At 41.4% G+C, this 25,927-nt stretch overlaps 1 protein-coding gene and 1 long non-coding RNA gene across 5 annotated transcripts; one reads left to right on the top strand and one right to left on the bottom strand.

Moving 5' to 3' along the window:
* Positions 1–189: 189 nt before the first annotated feature.
* On the bottom strand, positions 190–4,593 carry LOC112248830. Of its 3 annotated transcripts, none has more exons than XR_006083237.1 (8): positions 4,458–4,593; positions 3,585–3,675; positions 2,946–3,414; positions 2,679–2,832; positions 2,254–2,297; positions 2,044–2,129; positions 1,285–1,516; positions 190–1,077 (listed from the first exon to the last, which is right to left on the bottom strand). It is a non-coding gene; the product is annotated as an uncharacterized LOC112248830 (long non-coding RNA). The 3 variants fall into 3 exon arrangements; XR_006083236.1 differs by having other exon boundaries at positions 190–1,074; XR_006083238.1 differs by having other exon boundaries at positions 190–1,074; positions 3,176–3,414.
* Positions 4,594–5,059: 466 nt separating this feature from the next.
* rgs7bpa (regulator of G protein signaling 7 binding protein a) lies at positions 5,060–20,259 on the top strand. Of its 2 annotated transcripts, none has more exons than XM_024418166.2 (6): positions 5,060–5,371; positions 8,892–9,058; positions 16,768–16,898; positions 17,969–18,113; positions 18,228–18,298; positions 18,426–20,259. In XM_024418166.2, the coding sequence occupies exons 1-6, from the start codon at positions 5,168–5,170 to the stop codon at positions 18,515–18,517; spliced, it is 810 nt and encodes a 269-aa protein (XP_024273934.1). In that variant the 5' UTR covers positions 5,060–5,167; the 3' UTR covers positions 18,518–20,259. The 2 variants fall into 2 exon arrangements, with proteins under 2 accessions (XP_024273934.1, XP_024273935.2); XM_024418167.2 differs by having other exon boundaries at positions 5,236–6,156.
* Positions 20,260–25,927: the final 5,668 nt, after the last annotated feature.

The raw sequence follows: 25,927 nt of genomic DNA, 5'->3' as shown, positions 1-25,927 counted from the left end.
TGAGAGTCTCAATGTGCAAGGCCAAGGTTCTTTATGGCAAATTATCTTGACAACATTTTGGGTGGAAAATCAGTGATTCCCTGCTTCTACTGTTGAAAGAACACTGCTGTAATGGATGTTTAATTTGGACTATTATACGGCCTATTCTGTTTGGTGACGTTTTGGTCATACTCTTTATATTTAGGGCCTCTGTGACTTGTTTCTTTTCACTCGTTTGAATCAAATAAAACCCAGCAAAAAAACATGTAGTTCAGTATACTGACTTTATTACTGTAATGTTATCATGGACACATGTAGACACTTCTTCTTATTTCCTCCATTCAAATACTGATACACCAACACCGTCTTACGTCACAAATGTAGACCCTCTCTGCTTATCATTCAAAATAAATACATTTTTGGTAATATACTAGTTTTCGATGTTCACATTTATTGAGTAATTTCGAGTGCAATGTCAATGAATTGCACAAAGTTCCTGGAAGTAATACAATGAATGACTTTAATCTCATGTTTCTGTCCAAGTGTTTATTGACAATCTGCCTTGTTTATGAGGGTGATAAAAACAAGCAGTAGATGAGAGATGCAAAAGACTTGATGTAATGTCCCCTGGTTCCCACGGTGACTATGGAGCCCTGGCTTAGTTGCTCTGTGGAATTCTCAGACGAGGAACAGCCCTGCCTACTGTTAGCTTTCTGTTTCTGAATGGCCCTCAGGTTGGACGTGGAATATCCTGCCATCCACTCCGGGCACCAGAGCCACTCCCACCTCTCCCTCCAGACTCTCATTCTTGGATCTCTCAATGGCCGCAGAAACACCATCAGTACACACTCCAGGTTAGCTCTCAATCACAGATGTGATCAGCACAGTAATGAAAAACAGGACAGGAAGGACATTAGTCAGCTCTTGGAAATGAGTGTTATGAATGACAGAAGCAGCTGTGCTCACCAGACACAGAGGGGCTGCTGGACACCTTGATAAGACCCATCATGTGACCAGACTTGCACCTCTTCATGCATCTGACTATCCGGCCAGACTCAAAGTGGTTGATAAGGACGGTTGACGGGAGCTGATTTCCTGCTATGCAGTAACAAAAGAGTGATCAAATGAAGATCCTACATCTGTAGATTGATAGCTTGTTTCTAACCTGGGTGCCAAACTCTTTCTGTATTCAACAAGTCTGCTTTGTAAAAAAAAAGAAGGAAAATAGAATATGGAGGTAATATTTCATATAAGCCAAAACTATGCCTGTGACTGAAACATAAAGAAAATGGAAGTTGTAATAACCTGAGTTTAAAAAAGCGACCTCAGCATGAGTGGCCTCCAGCATGGCCTAGATGACCAGATTACCCAGGTTGCACTCTGCTCGTCTCACTGCGGCGTGGCGTCCATCCAAGGCCACGTCTATGTGGCACAGGACCTCTCCAAGCATGTGCTGAGACAGAGTGACATATATTCATAAAACGTGCCTTATGTGCCTATGAGGTCCGCCACTGAACATGGTGTAGTCATCGTTGCCCTGAGGACAAAACAGGAGAGGATATAAAGGAGACTATTGTCAATGTATCCATTGCCCTGAAGCCAAATGGCTGCTTGCTAAACTGCTGTGAGGAGACAATTTTACCTGTCCACTTAAACTACTGCATCTTCCACTGCTAACTAATAGACTACTTCATTTTTGTTGACATTTTTATTAGCCGGCTGGCGTAGGGACAGCAGGGTAGCCTAGTGGTTAGAGCATTGGACTAGTAACTGAAAGGTTGCAAGTTCAAATCCCCGAGCTGACAAGGTACAAAATCTGTCGTTCTGCCCTTGAACAGGCAGTTAACCCACTGTTCCTAGGCCGTCATTGAAAATAAGAATTTGTTCTTAACTGACTTGCCTAGTAAAATAAAAGGTAAAACTTTTTTTTAAAAGGGTACACTGGTACACTGCTATTCCAGTGGCTGTGGCTGAGTGTGCTAATATGAAGCTGAAGAATACACTATACCTTTGTTAAAAATTATTTCATGGCCCCACATACTTTCTGTGTCTATCCAGACTTACCTTGAACCTTCACAGTCTCAGCGATGACTCTGCCAGGTTTTCCAATGAGATCAAAGCCAAAATGGATCCCAGAAACCTGGGGAAATCTGAAAGAAAATGCAATATGTTTCAAGAACCCTTGTGATTACTTTGTCTGTGAGAATAAAATAGCAACTACAATCAAACCAGTTCACTCATAATGTGCCTTTCCATTGTGTTCCAGTACACTACCTTCCATCCAGAGCAAGGTAGTTGCGGATTCCGTTCTCCAAGCCCTGCAGCAACAGGAAATGTGAACTATTATGTGGATTATAATTAATGGACATTTTTTTTGTAAGGGTTGTTACATTTTTTTTTATAGGGCAAATCAAGTCTGACATTTCAAAAGGAAATTACAAACTTTAGAAGCCTTTTTAAACCTCAAATACACTAGAAGTTTGCATTTCCTGCTGTGCAGTAACAAAAGAGTGATCAAATGAAGATCCTACATCTGTAGATTGATATCTTGTTTCTAACCTGGGTGCCAAACTCTTTCTGTATTCAACAAGTCTGCTTTGTAAAAAAAAAGAAGGAAAATAGAATATGGAGGTAATATTTCATATAAGCCAAAACTATGCCTGTGACTGAAACATAAAGAAAATGGAAGTTGTAATAACCTGAGTTTAAAAAAGCCACCTCAGCATGAGTGGCCTCCAGCTCCAGCATGGCATAGATGACCAGATTACCCAGGTAGCACTCTGCTCGTCTCACGGCGGCGTAGCGTCCATCCAATGCCACTTCTATGTGGCACAGGACCTCTCCAAGCATGTGCTGAGACAGAGTGACATAAATTCATAAAACGTCAGCTTAGTGGCATCTGGCCAGGCTAGTAACACAGACACACACTACTGTAAGCAAATTAAGCTGCAACAACAGAAAATCACCAGCATATTATCAGTGTATCCTTTCACACTCTGCCGGATTCCTGCATCTTCCTCAAGGTCTTTCATTGTGGCTATCTTTACACAGCTGTACTTGAAAGTCCAATCCTGGCCCTTCACAACATCACTCTTCGAAATGTAACTGAACTCTGAGCCACTCTTCACAATCACAATCCCATTGACCTCCAGAACCCGTCACTCATGGGCATGTCCTCCCAGGATGAGATCCACACCTTTAGACTTGGATGCTAGCCTGATGCCATTACGCCACCTCATGTGTGTGAGTGCGATGCCCAGGTCAGCCCCTTTGTCCCTCAGCTCCACGTAGTCTATATACTTGATGTCGTTCTTGTCCACAGTGCCCAGGGTATCCATCCAGTCCTCCTCTACCAGGCCCATGAAATCGATCTTCAGGCCGTTCCACTCCAGGATGCTGCTGACCACGCCATGGACCAACGTTTCACTAGTGAACCTTTGAGTGCACAATTGTTGTTTGTTTACATTAAAATGAAACACTGGATGTAAAACAACCAATAGCCCTTTAGGTACAACTGAAAATATATTGACACTTGCGAAGTATTGTGCGCATAAGTGTGTTAACCCACCGGCATATATAGCCTAGTATTGCTCGGTGAAACTGACCTGTCATACACATTGTTAATGAACCATGGGAAGGGCATCATTTTAGTATGTTCTTCCAAGAGGTCCACACCGAAGTCAAATTCATGGTTGCCTTAGATGAAGACAATGAAACAACATTAAGGGCTATATTCAATCTGTAAAGCTGAAGTGTTACAGATTCCATAATAGAAATGTAAACGTGATTTCCAATTGAGGCAACCAATGCATAATTTACTGTGAATGCAGTCTCTGCTAAAACGGGAACATTGTCTTTAAATTTCAATCACCCTGTAAAACTGAACTACCGCGATCCGGATTGAATTGAGCCATTATTAGTTTTGCGGGATCTCTGTGTGAGTGAGGGAGTGAGAGTTCTGTGTAATGAATTTGGAGAAAGGATCCTCTCAGGATTATTTTTGTGTACAATTAAGTAGTAATGCATGGTTGGAGAGAAGCACTTACCATACACGGCACAGTGGACTCCTAATTTATTTAGAACATCTACCATATGCTTTCCCTTGGTGACTGTGCTTAGCAAGGAAGGGCTCAGACAGTCACCACTGAAAACTATCAACGGATTTAGCGACTGTAATACTTTTAGAGCAGTGGCAAACCTGGGGGAGAAAACCATAGCTAACATTTAGTTTTGTGAAATTCTAATGTTTACAAAGGCTAGCTAGATTGCCCGACGTTAGACAGAGTGAAATTTCAACCAGACTTGATCCAGCCAACGGAAGTTCAAGTTAGTTAGGCCTAAGTGTTTTTTTCAAAACGTTAGCTAGCTAACCTTTACCTTGCGGCCCCGCCAACCAGTTATTCTGGTCTTGCTTCTATTTCGTACACATAATTAATGTGTAAAATAGTGAGAACTACTTCCGGTTTGTTACATGGTACCTCTGTTTCCAAACTTGAGAGATTGTCATCCATTTATATCAGGCTACTGCTGGTGATTGTTGCAGAACTTGCTCTCCCGTCTTTTCCCTTTTTTTTTGCGTAGAGGACGCACTAGAGCCAACTGTATGTTGTTAACTTGAATTTGTCTCCTTGGAGATAAATGGTCACGCAGCCTGAAGAGGAGCGCAAGAGACGCAATGAACAACCAACGCATTTCTACAATTTAGACCTAACAAACATCTAGTCTATTGTAACTCTTGTTTTAATTAGTTTAATTATGTTACATAAGAAATTAGAAACAGTCTAATTAGCCTACGCAAAACACTGTTCAGGTGCAAGCGGTGTTGTAGCAATGCACTTTGGACACTGACTTGAATCTATTGTAGGTCGACACATAAAGGTCCAGACGTCATCTCGATATCCTGTTTTAACTGATATTTGACCATGTCACAAACTAACGTTAATTAATTAAGCTTACAAAACGTACATTTCTTTGAATTTTGGTTAAGTCTATAAACTGGGATGAACCAGACTTAGCCTAATATTCATACCTTTAATTAATTTTTTCAAATTGGCCTACAGTTAGTTGTTTCATATTATAACCAATGTCCATGTTCGGTCTAGACTAGGGTATTTAACGAGAATACACATTTCACTCGAGCCTAATGAGAATACACATTTCACCCGAGCCTATAGGCTAGCCCATATCAATGAGTCTGGTTTGCTGGGTCCCATTAGTTAGTATTCCTGCCCTATGGGTGTGCAGTGTTGCCAGCCACGTCAGGCCTGTAGCAACTGCTCCGCTCGTCTCTTGTCTCACCAAGGCAAGGTTAGATACACGCTGGAGAAACTCGAAGAAAAAGACCTTGGGAACAAAATCGGCATATTGGCAACCAGGAATAGATTTCCAGTCGGTTAGTGATGATTCAGGTGTTAGAATTGCATTAAGTGACATTGCTTTTTTTTTTTTTTCGACGTTTGGCGACGTTTTTGCGTTTCCAAAAGAGAGGGTTTGCATACATTGCTGAAGATACTATTAAATCCGTCTTATTAGTGTTTAATGGAAACGCGCAATTATAAGAAATGGTTGCATTTGGTTAATGCCAGTGAATGCGATTGCTTTCCACCGACCAACACAGCGGCGGTGCGCTAGGAAGGACACTTCAGCTAGCTGGATCCCGGGTCGGGTGTGTACATAGGCTTCGGTTACCGTATACTATCAGCTGTAGTGAAGGTGACTCGCGCCCCCTTTGCAGTCGAGGCAATGCGGAGAGGAGTCGCGAGCGCTCATCCGGTACTTCTGCGCTCTGAGGAATGCCTGAAAACATTTCTGCTTTTTCTTAGACTTTCTTAGACTTTTTCTTAGAGAGAAAAAATATCTGCTTTTTCTTAGACAGCAAGAGAGAGGTAGAGGGAGAGCAATAATAAACCACAGATAAACTGTCTCGTCACCAAAACAGCCTAGCCCACAAACGAAAGAGAGAACAGGATATTGGTGGTGGGGCTTAACGTTCTGTATTAGAGCTGTTTTACTACTGGATGTGTATGCATGAGTTCTGCACCGAATGGGCGCAAGAACCGCCCCAGATCCGCCGGGAACATCTTCCAGATCGGCAAGGCTTCCTACCGAGACCCGGAGAGGAGGGAGAGCACGGAGAGCACACGCAAAGCTCAGCGCGCCGTGACAGACTGTAGAATGGTAGGCATCGAGCTCGCGCCATTTACCTCACAATGTTTATTTCCTCTGCATGTTGCAGCTAAAGTCGCGTGTTCATCCACCCCTTTCTTTCTTTCTTTCTTGAAAGTAATTTCATCCGTTTGCACTGATATTGGCTGTTTAAACTGCAACAAACTGCAAATGCACCCCCTCCATTGTACGTAGGCCTATTTTCTGGTGCAAATAAAATCCATTTGCGTTGCTGTTGTTGCAAGAGAAGACAAATTGACCTGCTCATGTTTTTTTACACGTTTTTTTGTCATTGATTGCGATGGTGGGATTTGCATTTTGGAGCGTCAAGTGTTGAATGCCCGACTGAGGAGGATTTGGGGTGATATCGCCTACATTAGTGTTGTCTAACGGCTCTGTTTTGATGGACGCAGATGGCCACTGATTTGACAGGTGTTTGCAGAACGGTCCATATGTATTCTCTCCCCGCTCATACTGTGCACCAGTGGACGTCATTGAGTCTCAGTACCCGGAGAACAGCAGAATGCTCCTGAGTCTCGAGCGCTGGTAGAAATGAAAAGCGTTGTCCCGTCCAAAGGATTCAATGCTCTACTTCGTTCGACGCACATAGCCCGAACTTAGCATAATGTGTTGTCATCAATTAATAATTAATTAATTGTACATAGGTACGTTCACTTTGTCATTTCATATCCTATATACCTAATGTTGTTAGGCTAATCAATATTGATGCCTATCTTTTGTATTGTGGAGGTTAGAATAATACCCCTGTTCAGGGATCAGTGCTTTTTTTGGAAATGGCTGTCAATTTATTCAAGATATGCTCTGGTTTAGAGAGGAACAATGGACTGAAAGGCGTGGAGCTGCTGTCCATAGGATGGTGCTGAATAGCTAAGATAGTTATTGAACCTGCAGTGCGGAAGTCTTCATTGTGTGCCCACTGTAAAAACCTAAAGCTGCTAAAGTGACAGCCCACCTGTGAAAAAAGTATGACTATTGCTATGATCTAACCTGCAAGTCAATATGTTGTTCTGGCAACTGCTGTCGCAAGTAGGCCTATTGCAACTGTGTCTGCTGGTGAAATGTTTACAATTGCCCATGAGAAAGCCACATATGTTTACAGTAGCCTGCAATATCTAACCTAAAGTGCATTTGTGAAGTATTTAGACCACTTGACTTTTGCCACATTTTGATATGTTACAGCCTTATTCTAAAAAATGTTTTTTGAAATGTGTTAAAAATTTTTTTTACAAATAAATAACAGAAATACCTTATTTACATAAGTATTCAGACCCTTTGCTATGATACTCCAAATTGAGCACATGTTCATCCTGTTTCCATTGATCATCTTTGAGATGTTTCTACAACTTGATTGGAGTCCACCTGTGGTAAATTCAGTTGATTGGACATGATTTGGAAAGGCAACTGTCTATATAAGGTCCCAAAGTTGACAGTGCATGTCAGAGCAAAAATCAGGTCGAAGTAATTGTCCATAGAGCTCCGAGACAGGATCAGATCTGGGGAAGGGTACCAACATTTTTTTTTTTGCAGCATTGGAGGTCCCCAAAAACACATCCTCCATCATTCTTAAATGGAAGAAGTTTGGAACCACCAAGACTCTTCCTAGAGCTGGTCGTCCGGCCAAACTGAACAATCGGGGGAGAAGGGCCTTGGTCAGGGAGGAGACCAAGAACCCAATGGTCACTCTGACAGAACTCCAGAATTCCTCTGTGGAGATGACAGAAACTTCCAGAAGGACAACCATCTCTGCAGCACTCCACCAATCAGTCCTTTATGGTAGAGTAACCAGACAGAAGCCACTCTTCAGTAAAAGGCACATGACAGCCTGCTTGGAGTTTGCCAAAAGACACATAGAGGACTCTCAGACCATGAAAAACAAGATTCTCTGTTCTGATATAACCAAGATTGAACTCTTTGAACTCTTTGGCCTGAATGCCAAGTGTCACACCTGGAGGAAACCTGGTACCATCCCTAAGGTGAAGTATGGTGGTGGCAACATCATGCTGTGGGGAGGTTTTTCAGCGGAAGGGACTGGTAGACTAGTCGGGATCAAAGGAAAGATGAAAGGAGCAAAGTACAGAGAGATTCTTGTTGAAAACCTGCTCCAGAGCGCTCAGTACCTCAGACTGGGCAAAGGTTAACCTTCCAACAGGACAACGACCCTAAGCACACAGCCAAGACAATGCAGGAGTGGCTTCAGAACAAATCTCTGAGTGTCCTTGAGTGGCCCAGTCAGAACCCGGACTTGAACCTAATCGAACATCCCATGGAGAGATCTGAAAATAGCTGTGCAGCAACGCTCCCCATCCAACCTGACAGAGCTTGACAGGGTCTGAGAAGAATGGGAGAAACTCCCCAAATACAGGTGTGCCAAGCTTGTAGCATCATACCCAAGAAGACTCTAGGCTGTAATCAATGCCAAAGGTGCTTCAACAAAGTACTGAGTAAAGGGTCAGAATACTTATGTAAATGTGATATTTCAGTTAATTTTTTGTCATTATGGGGTGTGTGTGTGTGTGTGTGTGTGTGTGTGTGTGGGGCGGATTTCATCCATTTTAGAATAAGGCTGTAAAGTAAAATGTGTTGGGAAAAAGTCAAGATATCTAAATACTTTCCGAATGCACTTTACATGGAAGAACTTTGCAAGGTCTTGCTGTGGCTCGTGACAGAGGAACCTGTATCCGAGGTCCAAATAATCTTAAATCATGTTTATTTCATTTTCCCCCCAGATCGTCCAGGAGTTTAACACACTTGTGGCCCTGTATCGTGAACTGGTCATCTCCATTGGCGAGATCTCCGTCGACTGCCCCTCAATACGTGCCGAGATGCACAAGACGCGAACTAAAGGCTGTGAGATGGCAAGAGCTGCACACCAGAGCCTGTCAGTCATTTCGGGGTAAGTAGCTGTCGCTGTCCCTGGTGTTGAAAGACTACTATTGTTCTCTCTCACAGACATGGGCCTCAGCCTTCATTTAAAACCTCAGCTTGGAAATGTTACTTCGGTTTCAGACTCTGCTTGCAGTTTAGAGTGGCCTGTGTGAGCTTTGATTTTTGATCTGACTGATCTGTACATTTTTGTGATTGCAGCGTGGAACACACTATGGATATGCATGTTTTTTTTTAAATGTATTAACTTTATTTGCCAACAGAGTTTTAAATGACCCTATCTACCACAGGAATCCAGTTGTAATTTGTTTTGTAAGGTATTCCATAACTATGGTCCATTAAAACAAAAGGTAGGATTTACCAAACTTTGTGAAGACAAGTGGGACCTCAAGAGTAAACCAACCCTGCCCAACGGATTTGGTATCTCAGATTTGTATATTTCAGCAGGGAAGTGAGGTTTTTTATAGATTTTTTTGATTTCACCTTTATTTAACCAGGTAGGCAAGTTGAGAACAAGTTCTCATTTACAATTGCAACCTGGCCAAGATAAAGCAAAGCAGTTCGACACAGAGTTACACATGGAGTAAAACAAACATACAGTCAATAATACAGTAGAAACAAGTCTATATACGATGTGAGAAAATGAGGTGAGATAAGGGGTACACTATACACAGTTGAAGTTGGAAGTTTACATACACTTAGGTTAGAATCATTAAAACTCATTTTTCAACCACTCCACAAATTCCTTGTTAACAAACTATAGTTTTGGCAAGTCGGTTAGGACATCTACTTTGTGCATGGCACAAGTAATTTTTTCAACAATTGTTTACAGAGAGATTATTTCACTTACAATTCACTGTATCACAATTCCAGTGGGTCAGAAGTTTACATACACTAAGTTGACTGTGCATTTAAACAGCTTGGAAAATTCCAGAAAATGATGTCATGGCTTTAGAAGCTTCTGATAGGCTAATTGACATCATTTGGGTCAATTGGACGTGTACCTGTGGATATATATCAAGGCCTACCTTCAAACTCAGTGCCTCTTTGCTTGATATCATGGGAAAATCAAAAATTATAGACCTCCACAAGTTTGGTTCATCCTTGGGAGCAATTTCCAAATGCCTGAAGTTAACATTTTCATCTGTACAAACAATAGTACGCAAGTATAAACACCATGGGACCACGCAGCCGTCATACCACTCAGGAAGGAGAGGCGTTCTGTCTCCTAGAGATGAACGTACTTTGGTGCAGAATGTGCAAATCAATCCCAAAACAACATCAAAGGATCTTGTGAAGATTTTGGAGGAAACGGGAACAAAAATATCTTTATCCACAGTAAAACGAGTCCTATATCAACATAACCTGAAAGGCTGCTCAGCAAGGAAGAAGCCACTTTTCCAAAACCACCATAAAAAAGCCAGACTACGGTTTGCAACTGCACATGGGGACAAAGATCATAATTTTTGGAAAAATGTCCTCTGTTCTGATGAAACAAAAATAGAACTGTTTGGCCATAATGACCATCGTTATGTCTGGAGGAAAAAGGGGGAGGCTTGCAAGCCGAAAAACACCATCCCAACCTTGAAGCACGGGGGTGGCAGCATCCTGTTGTGGGGGTGCTTTGCTGCAGGAGGGACTGGTGCACTTCACAAAATAGATGGCATCATGAGGTAGGAAAATGATGTGGATATATTGAAGCAACATGTCAAGACATCAGTCAGGAGGTTAAAGCTTGGTCTCAAATTGGTCTTCCAAATGGACAATGAGCCAAAGCAAACTTCCCAAAGATGTGGCAAAATGGCTTAAGGACAACGAAGTCAAGGTATTGGAGTGGCCATCACAAAGCCCTGACCTCAATCGCATAGAAAATCTGTGGGCAGAACTGAAAAATCGTGTGCGAGCCAGGAGACCGACGAACCTGACTCAGTTACACTAGCTCTGTCAGGAGGAATGGGCCAAAATTCACCCAACTTATTGTGGGAATCTTGTGGAAGGCTACCTGAAACGTTTGACCCAAGTTAAATCATTTAAAGGCAATGCTACCAAATACTAATTGAGTGTATGTAAACTTCTGACCCACTGGGAATGTGATGAAAGAAATAAAAGCTGAATTAAATTATTCTCTCTACTATTATTCTGACATTTCACAATCTTAAAATAAAGTGGTGATCCTAACTGACCTAAAACAGGGCATTTTTACTAGGATTAAATGTCAGGAATTGTGAAATACTGAGTTTAAATGTATTTGGCTAAGGTGTATGTAAACCTCCAACTTCAACTGTATACAAAAGTAGGCGGTCACCCCTTCAAATTTGTGGATTCTGCTATTTCAGCCACAACTGTTGCTGACAGGTGTATAAAATCGAACACACAGCCATGCAATCTCTGTAGACAAACATTGGCAGTAGAATGGCCTTACTGAAGAGCTCAGTGACTTTCAACGTGGCCTCATCATAAGATGCCACCTTTCCAACAAGTCAGTACGTCAAATTTCTGCCCTGCTAGAGCTGCCCCGGTCAATTGTCGGTGCTGTTATTGTGAAGTGGAAATGTCTAGGAGCAGCAATGGCTCAGCCGCAATGTGATAGGCCACACAAGCTCACAGAATAGGACCGCCAAAATCAGATTGCAGCTTTAACAAAGCTTGGTCAACATTCGGTGTAATGGCATACATAACCGTATCGTCTGCATACAGATGAATATTACAGGATTTAATACATAGACCAATGTCATTTGTGTAAATAGTAACGAGAACAGGTAACAAAATCAACACTTCATAATATCAAGGACTCTAGACTTGACACCATCAGAAGGCACACATTGTGTCATGTCTGTCAAATAGTTCTTAAACCATTTGCAAGACTCCGTATCCAGTTTTTGAATGAGTAGGGAAGGGTCAATGGTGTCAAATGCCTTGGAAAGGTCTATAAATAAGGCAGCACAATGTTTTATATGATCTAGGTAATTTAACACATCTTAAACAAGCATAGTGGCTGAAACAGTGATATGTCCGGATCTAAAAACAGATTAGTACATATTTAAAATAGAGTGAAGTTAAAAAGTTATTGAAAAAACGTACCCAAATGAAACTGCCTATTTCTCAGGCCCAGAATCTAGAAATGCATATAATTGTCAGATTAGGATAGAAAACACTCTAAAGTTTCCAACTGTCAATATTGTCTGTGAGTATAACAGAACTGATATTGCAGGCAAAACCCTGAGGAAAATCCAAAGAGGAAGTGCCTTCTATTTTGAAAACTCCCTGTTCCATTGCATGCCTTCCCTCCATTTAAAGGGATATCAACCAGATTCCTTTCCCTATGGCTTCCACATGGTGTAAACAGTCTTTAGACATAGTTCTCGCTCATTTTTCAGAATAAAAGGCTGAAACTATCACATCGCATCAGTGGATGGCTGGGTGCCAGCAGAGTTTTGTATGCGCCAACAGCTTGGAGCAGACATTTTCTCTCCTATTGAAAAAGCTAATGTCCAGTTGAAATATTATCAATTATTTATTGTAAAAACGACCTGAGGATTGATTATAAAAAACGTTTGACATGTTTCTACAAACCTTTACGGATACTATTTGGAAATTTATTCTGCCCCGTTGTGACCACTCGAGCCTGTGGATTACTGAACATAACTCGCAAACCAAATGGAGGTATTTTGGATATAATCTTTATGGAACAAAAGGAACATTTATTGTGTAACTCGGAGTCTCATGAGTGCAAACATCCGAAGATCATCAAAGGTAAGCGATTCATTTTATTGCTTTTCTGACTTTCGTGACCAATCTACTTTGCTGCTAGCTGTTTGTAATGTTTTGTCTGCTGAGAGAGATGTCCTTACATAAACACTTGGATAGCTTTCACTGTAAAGCTTTTTTGAAATCTGACACACCAGGTGGTTTAACAACAAGCTAAGCTGTGTTTTTCTATATTGCACTTGTGATTTCATAAAAATTTAATATTTTTAGTAATTTAATTTGAATTTGGCACTCTGCAATTCAGCGGATGTTGATGAAAATGATCCCGCTAACGGGTTGGGTTCGCCAAGAAGTTAACTGGGATTTGGTCAGGGATTCTAATACCTTGTCTAGTCAAGATAACTTGAAGATTGGGCAGTAAGGATTTTTGCCCTTACTGTATGTAGGGGGAGGACATGAATGTGCCTCTTTCCAAATCTTAGGGATAACACCAGTAGCAATTATTAAATAAAAAATACAGGTTAAAGATTCAACAATGAGTGGGGCAGAGAGCGGTAGTAAGAAGGGGTCAGGTGAATCAACCCTGTGGATGTTTTATATCGATCTTTAGCAAGGCACTTAATACATTATAGACATCAAATGGTTGAACTGAAAATAAATGATGTGAGTCTGTTAGAGCATTATTCTTTACAATCTGTTCTGAAGTGACACAAGGACTGCCTGTTTTGGAATGACATACATTTTTATAGACTATCCTTTCAAACAGGTGGCCAGCTGAATCAAAATGGTTATACACTACACACAAACATTTGGTCTAATATGGGACTAGTATGTCAAAACCTGCGGTGGCAACAAGAGGGTGGGGTTTTGTTTCAAAGATTTGACCACCGCTCTCCAATACACAATTCAATAAATATGTTGATTTGGCTTTATTAACCAGAGATATACAGTGGGGCAAAAAAGTATTTAGTCAGCCACCAATTGTGCAAGTTCTCCTACTTAAGAGGCCTGTAATTTTCATCATAGGTACACTTCAACTATGACAGACAAAATGAGAAAATAAAATCCAGGAAATCACATTGTAGGATTTTTAATGAATTTATTTGCAAATTATGGTGGAAAATGAGTATTTGGTCACCTACAAACAAGCAAGATTTCTGGCTCTCACAGACCTGTAACTTCTTCTTTAAGAGGCTCCTCTGTCCTCCACTCGTTACCTGTATTAATGGCACCTGTTTGAAGTTGTTATCAGTATAAAAGACACCTGTCCACAACCTCAAACAGTCACACTCCAAACTCCACTATGGCCAAGACCAAAGACCTGTCAAAGGACACCAGAAACAAAATTGTAGACCTGCACCAGGCTGGGAAGACTGAATCTGCAATAGGTAAGCAGCTTGGTTTGAAGAAATCAACTGTGGGAGCAATTATTAGGAAATGGAAGACATACAAGACCACTGATAATCTCCCTCGATCTGGGGCTCCACGCAAGATCTCACCCCGTGGGGTCAAAATGATCACAAGAACGGTGAGCAAAAATCCCAGAACCACACGGGGGGACCTAGTGAATGACCTGCAGAGAGCTGGGACCAAAGTAACAAAGCCTACCATCAGTAATACACTACGCCGCCAGGGACTCAAATCCTGCAGTGCCAGACGTGTCCCCCTGCTTAAGCCAGTTCATGTCCAGCCCCGTCTGAAGTTTGCTAGAGAGCATTTGGATGATCCAGAAGAAGATTGGGAGAATGTCATATGGTCAGATGAAACCAAAATAGAACTTTTTGGTAAAAACTCGTTGTGTTTGGAGGACAAAGAATGCTGAGTTGCATCCAAAGAACACCATACCTACTGTGAAGCATGGGGGTGGAAACATCATGCTTTGGGGCTGTTTTTCTGCAAAGGGACCAGGACGACTGATCCGTGTAAAGGAAAGAATGAATGGGGCCATGTATCGTGAGATTGAGTGAAAACCTCCTTCCATCAGCAAGGGCATTGAAGATGAAACGTGGCTGGGTCTTTCAGCATGACAATTATCCCAAACACACCGCCCGGTCAATGGAGTGGCTTCGTAAGAAGCATTTCAAGGTCCTGGAGTGGCCTAGCCAGTCTCCAGATCTCAACCCCATAGAAAATCTTTGGAGGGAGTTGAAAGTCTGTGTTGCCCAGCAACAGCCCCAAAACATCACTGCGAGAGAGGAGATCTGCATGGAGGGATGGGCCAAAATACCAGCAACCGTGTGTGAAAACCTTGTGAAGACTTACAGAAAACGTTTGACCTCTGTCATTGCCAACAAAGGGTATATAACAAAGTATTGAGAGACTTTTGTTATTGACTAAATACTTATTTTCCACCATAATTTGCAAATAAATTCATTAAAAATCCTACAATGTGATTTTCTGGATTTTTTTTTTTCTTATTTTGTCTGTCATAGTTGAAGTGCGAGGTGAAGTGCTAAGTCCATGCTAGGTAAAGCTCCGCCTTATCTCAGTTCACTGGTCACGATGGCAACACCCACCCGTAGCACGCGCTTCAGCAGGTGTATCTCACTGACCATCCCTAAAGCCAACACCTCATTTGGCCGCCTTTCCTTCCAGTTTTCTGCTGCCTGTGACTGGAACGAATTGCAAAAATCGCTGAAGTTGGAGACTTATCTCCCTCACCAACTTTAAACATCTACTATCTGAGCAGCTAACCGATCGCTGCAGCTGTACATAGTCCATCGGTAAATAGCCCACCCAATTTACCTACCTCATCCCCATACTGTTTTTATTTATTTACTTTTCTGCTCTTTTGCACACCAGTATCTCTACCTGCACATGACCATCTGATCATTTATCACTCCAGTGTTAATCTGCTAAATTGTAATTATTTGCCTACCTCCTCATGCCTTTTGCACACAATGTATATAGCCTCTTTTTTTTCTACTGTTATTGACTTGTTTATTGTTTACTCCATGTGTAACTTTGTTGTTGTCTGTTCACACTGCTATGCTTTATCTTGGCCAGGTCGCAGTTGTAAATGAGAACTTGTTCTCAACTAGCCTACCTGGTTAAATAAAGGTGAAATTAAAAAAAGTGTACCTATGATGAAAATTACAGGCCTCTCATTGTTTTAAGTGGGAGAACTTGCACAATTGGTGGCTGACTAAATACTTTTTTGCCCCACTGTATATGATAAACAGAGTAGCAGCAGCAGCGTAGAAAGAGGGGTTGGGGAGGCACACAATCCAAATACTCCAGGTAGCCATTTGATTACCTGTTCAGGAGTCTTATGGCTTGGGGGTAAAAACTTTTGAAGCCTTTTTGTCCTAGACATGGCACTCCGGTACCTCTTGCCATGCGGTAGTAGAGAGAACAGTCTATGACTGGTGTGGCTGGCGTCTTTGACAATTTTCGGGGCCTTCCTCTGACACCGCCTGGTGTAGAGGTCCTGCTTTTTCCTGTAGTCTACAATCATCTCCTTAGTCTTGGTTACATTGAGGGATAGGTTGTTTTTCTGGCACCACCCGGCCAGGTCTCTGACGACCTCCCTATAGGCTGTCTCGTCGTTGTCAGTGATCAGGCCTACCACTGTTGTGTTGTCTATAAATGGAATGATGGTGTTGGAGTCATACACGTAACATGATGCAGCCAACACCATTCTTAAAAATATTAAGTGTAGTACTCAATGATGTGTTGTGTTGGTGCCCTTTTTCGCTAGGCATTGGAAAACCTCCCTGCTCTTTGTGGTTGAAATTCACTGCTCGGTTAAGGGACCTTACAGATAATTGTATGTGTGGGGTACAGAGATGAGGTAGTCATTAGAAAATCATGTTAAATACTATTATTGCACACAGTGAGTCCATGCAACTTGTTAAGCAAATTTTTACTCCTGTGTAGGCTTGCCATAAGAAAAGGGTTGAATACTTATTGACTTAAGACATTTCATTTTTTCATTTTTTATTCATTTGTAAACATCTTATCTCATGGGTAATCTCGATATTGATTGCCATTTGTGTGTTGGTCCCACAGGCCTGAGGACGGAGAGATCCACCCAGAGATCTGCAGGCTCTTCATCCAGCTGCAATGCTGTCTGGAGATGTACATCACGGAGATGCTCAAGTCTGTCTGTCTGCTGGGGTCCCTGCAACTCCACAGGAAAGGTAGGGAATGCCTCACAAAAAACAACATGAAATTATAACCTGACGTAGAGCCTTTATAGCACTATCATAGCCAGAGACGTGAAGCCTACATGGGTCTGCTTGTCTGATGGGATCCCTGAAGCTGCACAGGACAGCTAGAGAACACTTGATATCTTTACACAGATTCAAATCCAATCCAATTTCAGCTACAATTCACTGTTTACTAGGGCTGTAATGCTACACATATTTGTACCGATTGGTTCGGCACGAGGACCTCAATTCGGTCCACACTGTGAACCTGAATGAATACATAATTTATTTTGTTTACAAAAAAATAAAAACACTAGGCTTGTAGGCTTTGCCTACGCTGTGTTGCATGCCATTACCTCGTAAGTAAATCTGAGCTGAATACGTTAAAACAACTACAGCCTATGTGCACATAATGAAAAGGAATTAAAAGTTAAATGAGAAGTATATGCTATAACTAACAAGAGCCAACAGGTAGGCTGCTATTTAATCTGAATGGAAGTGTAGTTATTTGTAACTGTAGGACAGGAAGAAGGCCCATGCAGACTCAATTAGCCTGCTCTTCCTTGCACTGTATCAGGTCTAGTTAGTAAAATAGCTTACAAATGGGCTTTTCTGCTGCTTCCCTCACTCGGATCCGACAACGTCTATATTGAAAAATGTATTTATGCATATTTGTCCGGGTGGGAAAGCCCCAATTCCATTTCAGAACTAGTCCAACTTTTTAGACTTCTATTTGAGGCCCAAAATAACAGTCCCTGTCACAATAGACAATGCCAGGAACATTGTGAATGATGTCACATAAACTGGACTTGGGCCACAAATAGGGTGCTTTTTAATTTAACGTATTATGCCAAAGAAACAAAAATGAACTACAGTAACTGTTGAATTTCATTTTTCCACTGTATTGCAACCGTGACCCCAAAACCTCAGTGTGTGTGTGTATATATATATCCCACACACCGAACTTCGGGTTTGGTGAACTATTACACCCCTACTGTTTACTGTGTAAACATGTAATTACTGTTACATTACTATTATTATTAAGTGTGTGTGTATTCCAGGGAAAGATTCCTGTGGGCCTTCCAGGATTGACAGTAAGGTAGATGAGAGCTCAGACATACCCATTCTAGAAGACACCTCCTCCTCCCCAATGGATTGTCATCAGCTCTGCTGGCTAGTCGCCACAGACATAGACAATACTGAGAGGTGGGCCTATTGTGTGTGTGTGTGTGTGTGTGTGTGCGTGCGTTGGTGTTATTACCATAATTCTGAATACATCAGCAAGACACATATTAGCACTATGTAAATATGATTTCATAGGGACATGAGAGAGATGAAGAACCTTCTCAGTAAACTCAGGGAGACGATGCCTTTACCACTAAAGAACCAAGGTAGGGCCTCGACTGGAGCGCACATATGGTTTCTATATGCTTGGATCTTATGTATGTTAAATACACCGTTGAAATGACTTTGAGATGAGTTTGAACTTATAATTGTCTTGTCTGTGTTTGTACCCAGATGACAGCAGCTTGCTAAACCTGACTCCTTACCCACTGGTCGGACAGAGGAAGAGGCGGTTCTTTGGGCTCTGTTGCCTGGTAACCAGCTAAGGGCCCCGCCTTCCTGGGTTGAAGGAGCAACGGTGACGTTTTACTTGAAGTGTAGTTCATGGCTCAACCATATGTGTCCAAAGAAAATCGTAGTGTCATAAGACATGCCAAAATGTGACAACATTTTTATAAAAACTTATGTTAACTAGAATGACTTATATTTGCCTGTCATGACCAATATATTTATTTGCTTTATGACATAGTGTCATAAGATATTGACAGTCATAACAGTGCCCCATAACGGAAATAGCATAGTATGTCATGTTTTGGAATGTGTTATGACCCTTATGATGCAATTATGACACTGTTATGTATGTGTGATGAACAGCACATCACGTGAAGCATTACTTTGGCAACAAAGACACCATTAACCACAATCCTTCACCACTTGTGTCTCCCACCGATCTATTACTGCCATTTCCAATATACGATTACATTTCTCTCTTTTGTTAAAAAGGCTACCTACCCCATTTTATAATTTAATTTTGTAATACAAAGATGAATTGTAATTGCAATGTAATGAAATGAAGAGTCATAAACATATTTTAAATGTATTACAACTGATTTTCCTTTTGTCAGAGTTTTTTTGTTTGTCAGAGGTTTTCAGGAGAGAAGGGACCATTTGAAACAGTAGGCAGGTTTCCATTGACCCAGGTTTATTCGACAAAGGCAAAGTCGCAAAAGAAAATGTTGCGACATGTGTAATGGAAATGGCAGATATTGTCCTGACATTCAAGAATACCTGAATTGTTTCGCCTTGCTTTTCTGGTTGGCAGGAAAGTTTCACAATCCAATTATTTCAGATCTACAGGAGTGAAAGTTTCAAATATGGCTAATATTAGTCAATTATTGCATTCTTTCCATGCTGGCTTTTGCGGGCTACCTGAGACATGAAACAAATAGCTGGCATACAGGCTGTCGGCAATTTATTAATGTGTCATTTGCCTAAATGGGTAATGGAAACACTTCAACCACTACATTTTATTCGACACGTTAGGTTTTAACGGACAAAAATATATTTTTTAGGTGTGACGTCATTATGCCCAGTTGTTTTTATCGACACAAGATAGTAAAATTTAAACAAATTGACAAGTTAATGGAAACAGCTACTGTCAACATTATTTTCTTCCATAAAGCTGAATTGATGAATGAATGGTGTGTGTGGGACACAATATGATCTGCAAGTTGGTGTCAAAAACAATGTTACCAAGTACACCACTTGCAGTATATATGGACACACTGCTAGATAGAAGGTATGGACCAGGGCACAGAAAGTCTTGTGTTTCACTTTCTATTTTCCATTTCTTGCCGTCCCTGTACTTTCTGTACTGACATTTATTTAGTCTTCCAGGAACAAAAAACCTGCACCCAACTTTTACTTTCCATTTTCAAGGAGGAATATACTATACAATACTCAAAAAAGATAAACTCCTTTGCACATGCAATATCTATCTTTAAATTGAGACCTTAGAATTGTGTATATACATACTCTCTAAGCGATGCGCTCTGAATTATTTTCCAGGTTGGGATAGTGTGGTGAAGTCTTGGTTGGCATAAGCAGGTGGCGTCTCCCTCTGTAAGGCACAGTCAGTGCGGGGCAGTGGGGACTTAGCATGGGTCTTGCTTATTAATAATAGTGCTAAATGTGTAGGGCATGGAGAAGGTACAGTACTGTAGTCAAAGCTGAAATAAAAAGTTATGTTATTTTACATTGTTAATAAACTTTTTTTTATTTAAACTGACTGATCTGTTTTTTAGTCTCTTATTTCTTTAAGGCCCTATTCAGACTTGAGATAAGTTGACCTTTACTTAAAGATGCAGTCCAGGATCTTAAGACTTTTAAAACCTCTACAGGATCGGTGTAACCCCCGTGGGACGGTTGAGCTAATGTGGTTAGCATGAGGTTTGTAAGTAGCAAAAAAAAATCCTTGGTTTTATTATGACGGCAATCGGAATTACATTCATTTTGTCTTCTATGTAAAGACACTATCAAAAAACTAACACTCACCACAACAAAAAATATAGTAAAATGTACCAAGTATAATATATTATACTTATAAATATTTAAAAAAATAAAAAATGTGACCAGACAATATTCAAAGTATTTCAAAACCCACACAAAGTAGGCTACGTGATTGACAATGATTCTTACTTCTGTAACAATGTAAAAATGCGAACAACTATTCAGAGACTATTTCTCAATAAGATTTAGTACAGACCAGGCCTGACACAAAATGTTGAAATGGTAGCCTACTTTGACAATTCAGTGAATGCCACAAGTATTAGATAAGGAGAGAAAATAGCATACACAACTGTTCTAAGACCATTAAAAAAATTACACAATTTACCTATACGATATGTAGGACAAATGTCACACGGTCACTTGAGTGTTTGCATTAAGCCTCCAACATGCCATGAAACTTCTTCAAGAACTGCCTCATCCTACAAAGTGGCACAAAATGTCAAAATAGTACTTTGACAACAATTCATTAATTGCAACAAGTATTAGATAAAGATTCAGCTTAAAAATCTAAACGCACCCACACAAAGTAGGCTATTTGACAAGCTTCAAACTTCTGTGACAATGTACAAATGCAAACAACCATTCAGAGACTATTTAAAAATGTAGATAACCTCTCAAAATAACAGTATTAAGTATTAAATAGGGAAATATTCAGAGAAAAACAAAGTATACAAAGATGGACACTGATACAAAGAGAAGATACAAAACACAATTTCCCTATAAGATTTGGAGGACAAATTCATACAGTATTTCACACTGTCACATTAGTGTTTGCATTTTGCCTACATCATGTCATGAAACTTCTGGAAGCACACGGCCTCATCCTGCAAAGTGGCACAGAACACGTAGAGCACCCAAAGGACGTTTATACACATCTCCCACTCTTTACCCTGCATCCACTCCAGATGCACACCACACACCCTCTCTTGAGCCCTTCAAACTTCACCAGGGATTGGCCTGCTTTCAAATTATGAGTACAACTCAGTCCACACCCACTGGTGACACACTCTTGGCTCCCCACTTCCGGACACTGTATCCATCACAAAGTGAATGCACAAGCTGCATTTTGAATGCCTTCATGGACCAGTGCCTGCATTTCTGGGAAGGGGCATTTGCATGGTCCCCACACTGATCGTCTGACACCGTCGTTAGGGTACCATACATAACTAGTAAAATGCCACGCAACCACTTTAAGCAGCTATGTAGGTACATGCACTTTTCGGATCCAAACTCAACAAATGGGACGGACACATTGCATGAAGTAAGCTGTGTGGTACAAGGGTGAATGGTTGGACTTGGGGAAGATGCACTCCATGGACACCTAGGCTCCCATCTCTGGTGTGCTCTCCCTCTTCCTCCTCTTCCTCCTCCTCTTCTCCCTCTCCATGTTCCTCTTCCTCTCTATGTTCCTCTCCTCTTCACTCTCTCCCTCCTCTTCACTGTCTTCTTCACTCTCCTCTTCCTCTCTCCCTCCATTCTCCTCTTCACTCTCCTCTTCCTCTCACTCTACACTCTCCTCTCCACTCTCCTCTTCCTCTCCCCTCCAATCTCCTCTTCACTCTCCTCTTCCTCTCACTCTACACTCTCCTCTTCACTCTCCTCTTCCTCTCTTCCTCCATTTGACCCTGCTGGTCATCTATGAACAGCTTGGTCATGTTCTGTTATAATTTCCACCCAGCACAGCCAAAAGAGGACTGGCCACCCCTCATAGCCTGGTTCCTCTCTAGGTTTCTTCCTAGATTCCGGCCTTTCTAGGGAGTTTTTCCTAGCTAACGTGCTTCTACACTTGCATTGCTTGCTATTTGGGGTTTTAGGCTGGGTTTCTGTGCAGGACTTTGTTACATCAGCTAATGGAAGAAGGGCTTTATAAAAACATTTGATTGATTGATTCTCCTCTTCACTCTCCTCTTCCTCTCTCCCTCCACTATCTTTCTAGCTCCACTTCCTCCTCGCTCCACATCTCTGTCCCTCCAATCATCTCTAAATTCTCTCCCTCCTTGCCTTCTGCTGCTGAGCCCTGACTCTCACTCTCTCTCTCTGTATCTCTTTCACTCACACAAACAATCTCTCTTTCTCTCTCCCTTCCTCTCTATCTTTCTTTCTTTCAGCCATACACATACGCTGCATGTGCAATAGCTAATGGGGATCCTATATATCCATATATACTGCAAGTGTCGTACTAAACTAAATCATAATGCTATACAGCACTTTCATTCAGCCAATGAAATCCCATGACACATAAACACACACACACACACACACACACACACACACACACACACACACACACACACACACACACACACACACACACACACACACACACACACACACACACACACACACACACACACACACAGCTATACAGCACTTGCATTCAATCAATCAATCAAAATAATTTTTATAAAGCCCTTAGTGGTGAAGATTGTTTCTCTGTTCATTGTGTGCGTATATGTTTTTTTCAGACTGATGGATAATCAGACAGGATAGAGCACACACAAATAAATAAATATGTTCATAGATGACCAGCAGGGTTAGAGTATAACCGTAAAGTCGATATCTGGTACACACACTTCGAGACCCATGGTCAGATGACTTAGTTAGCTGGTAGTCTTTGTAGGGGGGAGTGAGACGATCAAGTGAAAGCATTGCTAATGAAGCACAATGCTGCTGACTCCACTCAACTCTTGCTTTCTTGCCTGACAGACAACTACAGAGTTAGTTGAATAGTTACTTAACTGGGACAGTTTCCAAACAGGACAAAACAAACAACTTGTTAGCTGGCTATGTAAATAAATATCACTGAAAATCAATATAATTTGAGCTCCACTGTGCGGGCTTCTTCCATAACACAACAGTTAAGCAAGCTGTCAAATAATAAGAAATATGAATATCTGTAACTAGCAAACATGACAAACCATGACAACCAAGTCCAACAGATAAACACAAATTAAAACGCAAACGTATACCTGCTGTTTACTTACTTCAGTCACCTCGACATCATCATCGCTTTCATCACCATCCAACATAGATATAGCTTCATGCACGGTGACAAGTCTTTGCCGCTTCAGTGCTGTCATTTTGAGCATACCCTATTTCCTGTTTCTGATCGATGACAGCATACCCTGTTTCCTGTTTCTGATCGATGACATCATACCCTGTTTCCTGTTTCTGATCGATGACAGCATACCCTGTTTCCTGTTTCTGATCGATGACAGCATACCCTGTTCCCTGTCTCTGATCGATGACAGCATACCCTGTTTCCTGTCTCTGATCGATGACAGCAGCCACGCGAATAAGACAACAGGTTGTTAGCAAGTGCATTTGCAAATATTGACAAAGATATTATTATTAGAAAAACAAGGCCGTTCGCTATAGTAATTCAAAGGATGGCCGTTGACGGCCGCTATGGGTTCTGAAGGGTCTTTAAGTGTCCATGTTAAGTGACATTTCTTTCAAAGTAGCACATGTTAAGTGACACATGTTGATTTACTTATCCTACGTCTGAATCGGGCCTTATAAGAAGAAACAATGAGGCACCACACATTTCTGGAACTATATTTTCATAGACAGCATTCCTCGGGAAGTATTGGTAGTATTTTCAAATGATATTACAATGATCAACTGGCTCAAATCAATTGAACGTACTACTTATTTTCTAGAAGATGTTCGGGCACGTTTGAGCCAAGTTGCAGTCTAGTTCCATGTCTCAGTGGCATGCTTTAAGGTCTTTGTGTTGTTTCCCTGTTGTCTACATCATTGTCCCAATGACAGTGTGCACTGTCCCATGCATCAATTCCCAAATGGCCCAGAAGCCCAGATTCCTGTGAAGGAGTGTTCTATCCGCTGGGTGGAGACAGCTCATCCATATTCAAACTCATAGGCTCAGTTTAGATTTAGCCAACAGATGTGAAGATACAACGTAATGTCATGTGAACAATTATCAATTTGAATACAAATGTTATAAGAAATCCTCATGATCATGTGTCAAGTTTCGATTGATCCTGGGCTAATCCAAATGATCAGAACCAATGTATTTCCTTCCCTCAATGATACAGGAAGTAATGAGAAGACAATTTGTCTGGGAAAAATCCCACAAGGGCGTCTCAGGACAAGGGTTCGTGCTCTGGTACATTGCTCACTTGAAACAAAAATGTTTGGTATCACTCTCTCACATGGGTCGGACAGATGATGCAAGCCACGCACGCGCGCACACACACACGCGCGCGCACGCGCACCCCCACCCCCACTGCCCCCACCCTCCACTCCCCTCCACACAGACACACATGTCTGCCTGAGGTCAGCACAGCCAAGCCCACTGAGAAGGTCCAGCTGGCTTGGTGAATTACAGGACAAAAATATGCAGTATTTTGGAAGACATATTGGACACCCATTGTTCAAATTATACATTGGCTAGCCTATTGGGGATAGGCCCCCATTTAGCTACAACATAAGTAAAAACACTATTGTCATTGAGTGTTTTTTCTTCTATTAGTCTGCCTCTGTTAGTCAGCTCCTCTATTGGCCATGCCAGTCTTACAGTATAGAGATACATTTTTTGTTCATAAGCAAATGTCACGTTCAAGTGATGCTAAGCATATGCATGCAACAAAAAGCCCTGTAGTAGCTTATAAACTGTTGACCTTGACAAACTTATTTAAAAATATGTTTTAATTTGACCTTTATTTTACTAGGCAAGTCAGTTAAGAACAAATTCTTATTTTCAATGACGGCCTAGGAACAGTGGGTTAACTGCTTGTTCAGGGGCAGAACGAGAGATTTGTACCTTGTCAGCTTGGGGATTTGAACTTGCAACCTTTCGGTTACTAGTCCAACGCTCTAACCACTAGGCTACCCTGCCACCCCTTAGCAGTGAGTGATGACCAATGAGTGATGTAAACACACAAGACTGATGGCTATAGCTATGTTTAACAAGTATATTATTCTTCTGGCTTTATTTAGCTCTATTTGTAATATTTTCCCCTGCTTGCTGGCTTGCTAGATTGGCAGCTTGCTAGGTAATCAAGCCTTGTAGCACAGAACTGAACATACCACTGGAGGTCACTGTGTGTCTGCATATTAGTACGAATCAGTCAGCCCCCCCCTGTGCTACAAGGTCCACTCCCCTCACAAGTAGATGGTCCCAGTATTTAGGTTGGGCCTGATTCCGACCTGAGTTAAGCACGCATAAACAGAATATAATTCCCTGGAACAATGTGCACATATTTAAATGGCTTTCTTTCATTGGTCCCTAATATTCTGAAACGGTTCTATCGATATATTCTAGTCTGTTGGCAAAATCCTAACTAAAAGGTACACCTTATTTAAAGGGATGGCTTAAGATAAATGTACTGAAAAGCCTATTGAATGAAAACTCCAGGAGAGAA

Source organism: Oncorhynchus tshawytscha, linkage group LG04 (genome assembly GCF_018296145.1).
Source record: "Oncorhynchus tshawytscha isolate Ot180627B linkage group LG04, Otsh_v2.0, whole genome shotgun sequence".
Classification (NCBI taxonomy): domain Eukaryota; kingdom Metazoa; phylum Chordata; class Actinopteri; order Salmoniformes; family Salmonidae; genus Oncorhynchus; species Oncorhynchus tshawytscha.
Note: the sequence above shows the minus strand (reverse complement) of the source record. Positions and strands in the feature narration are given on the sequence as shown.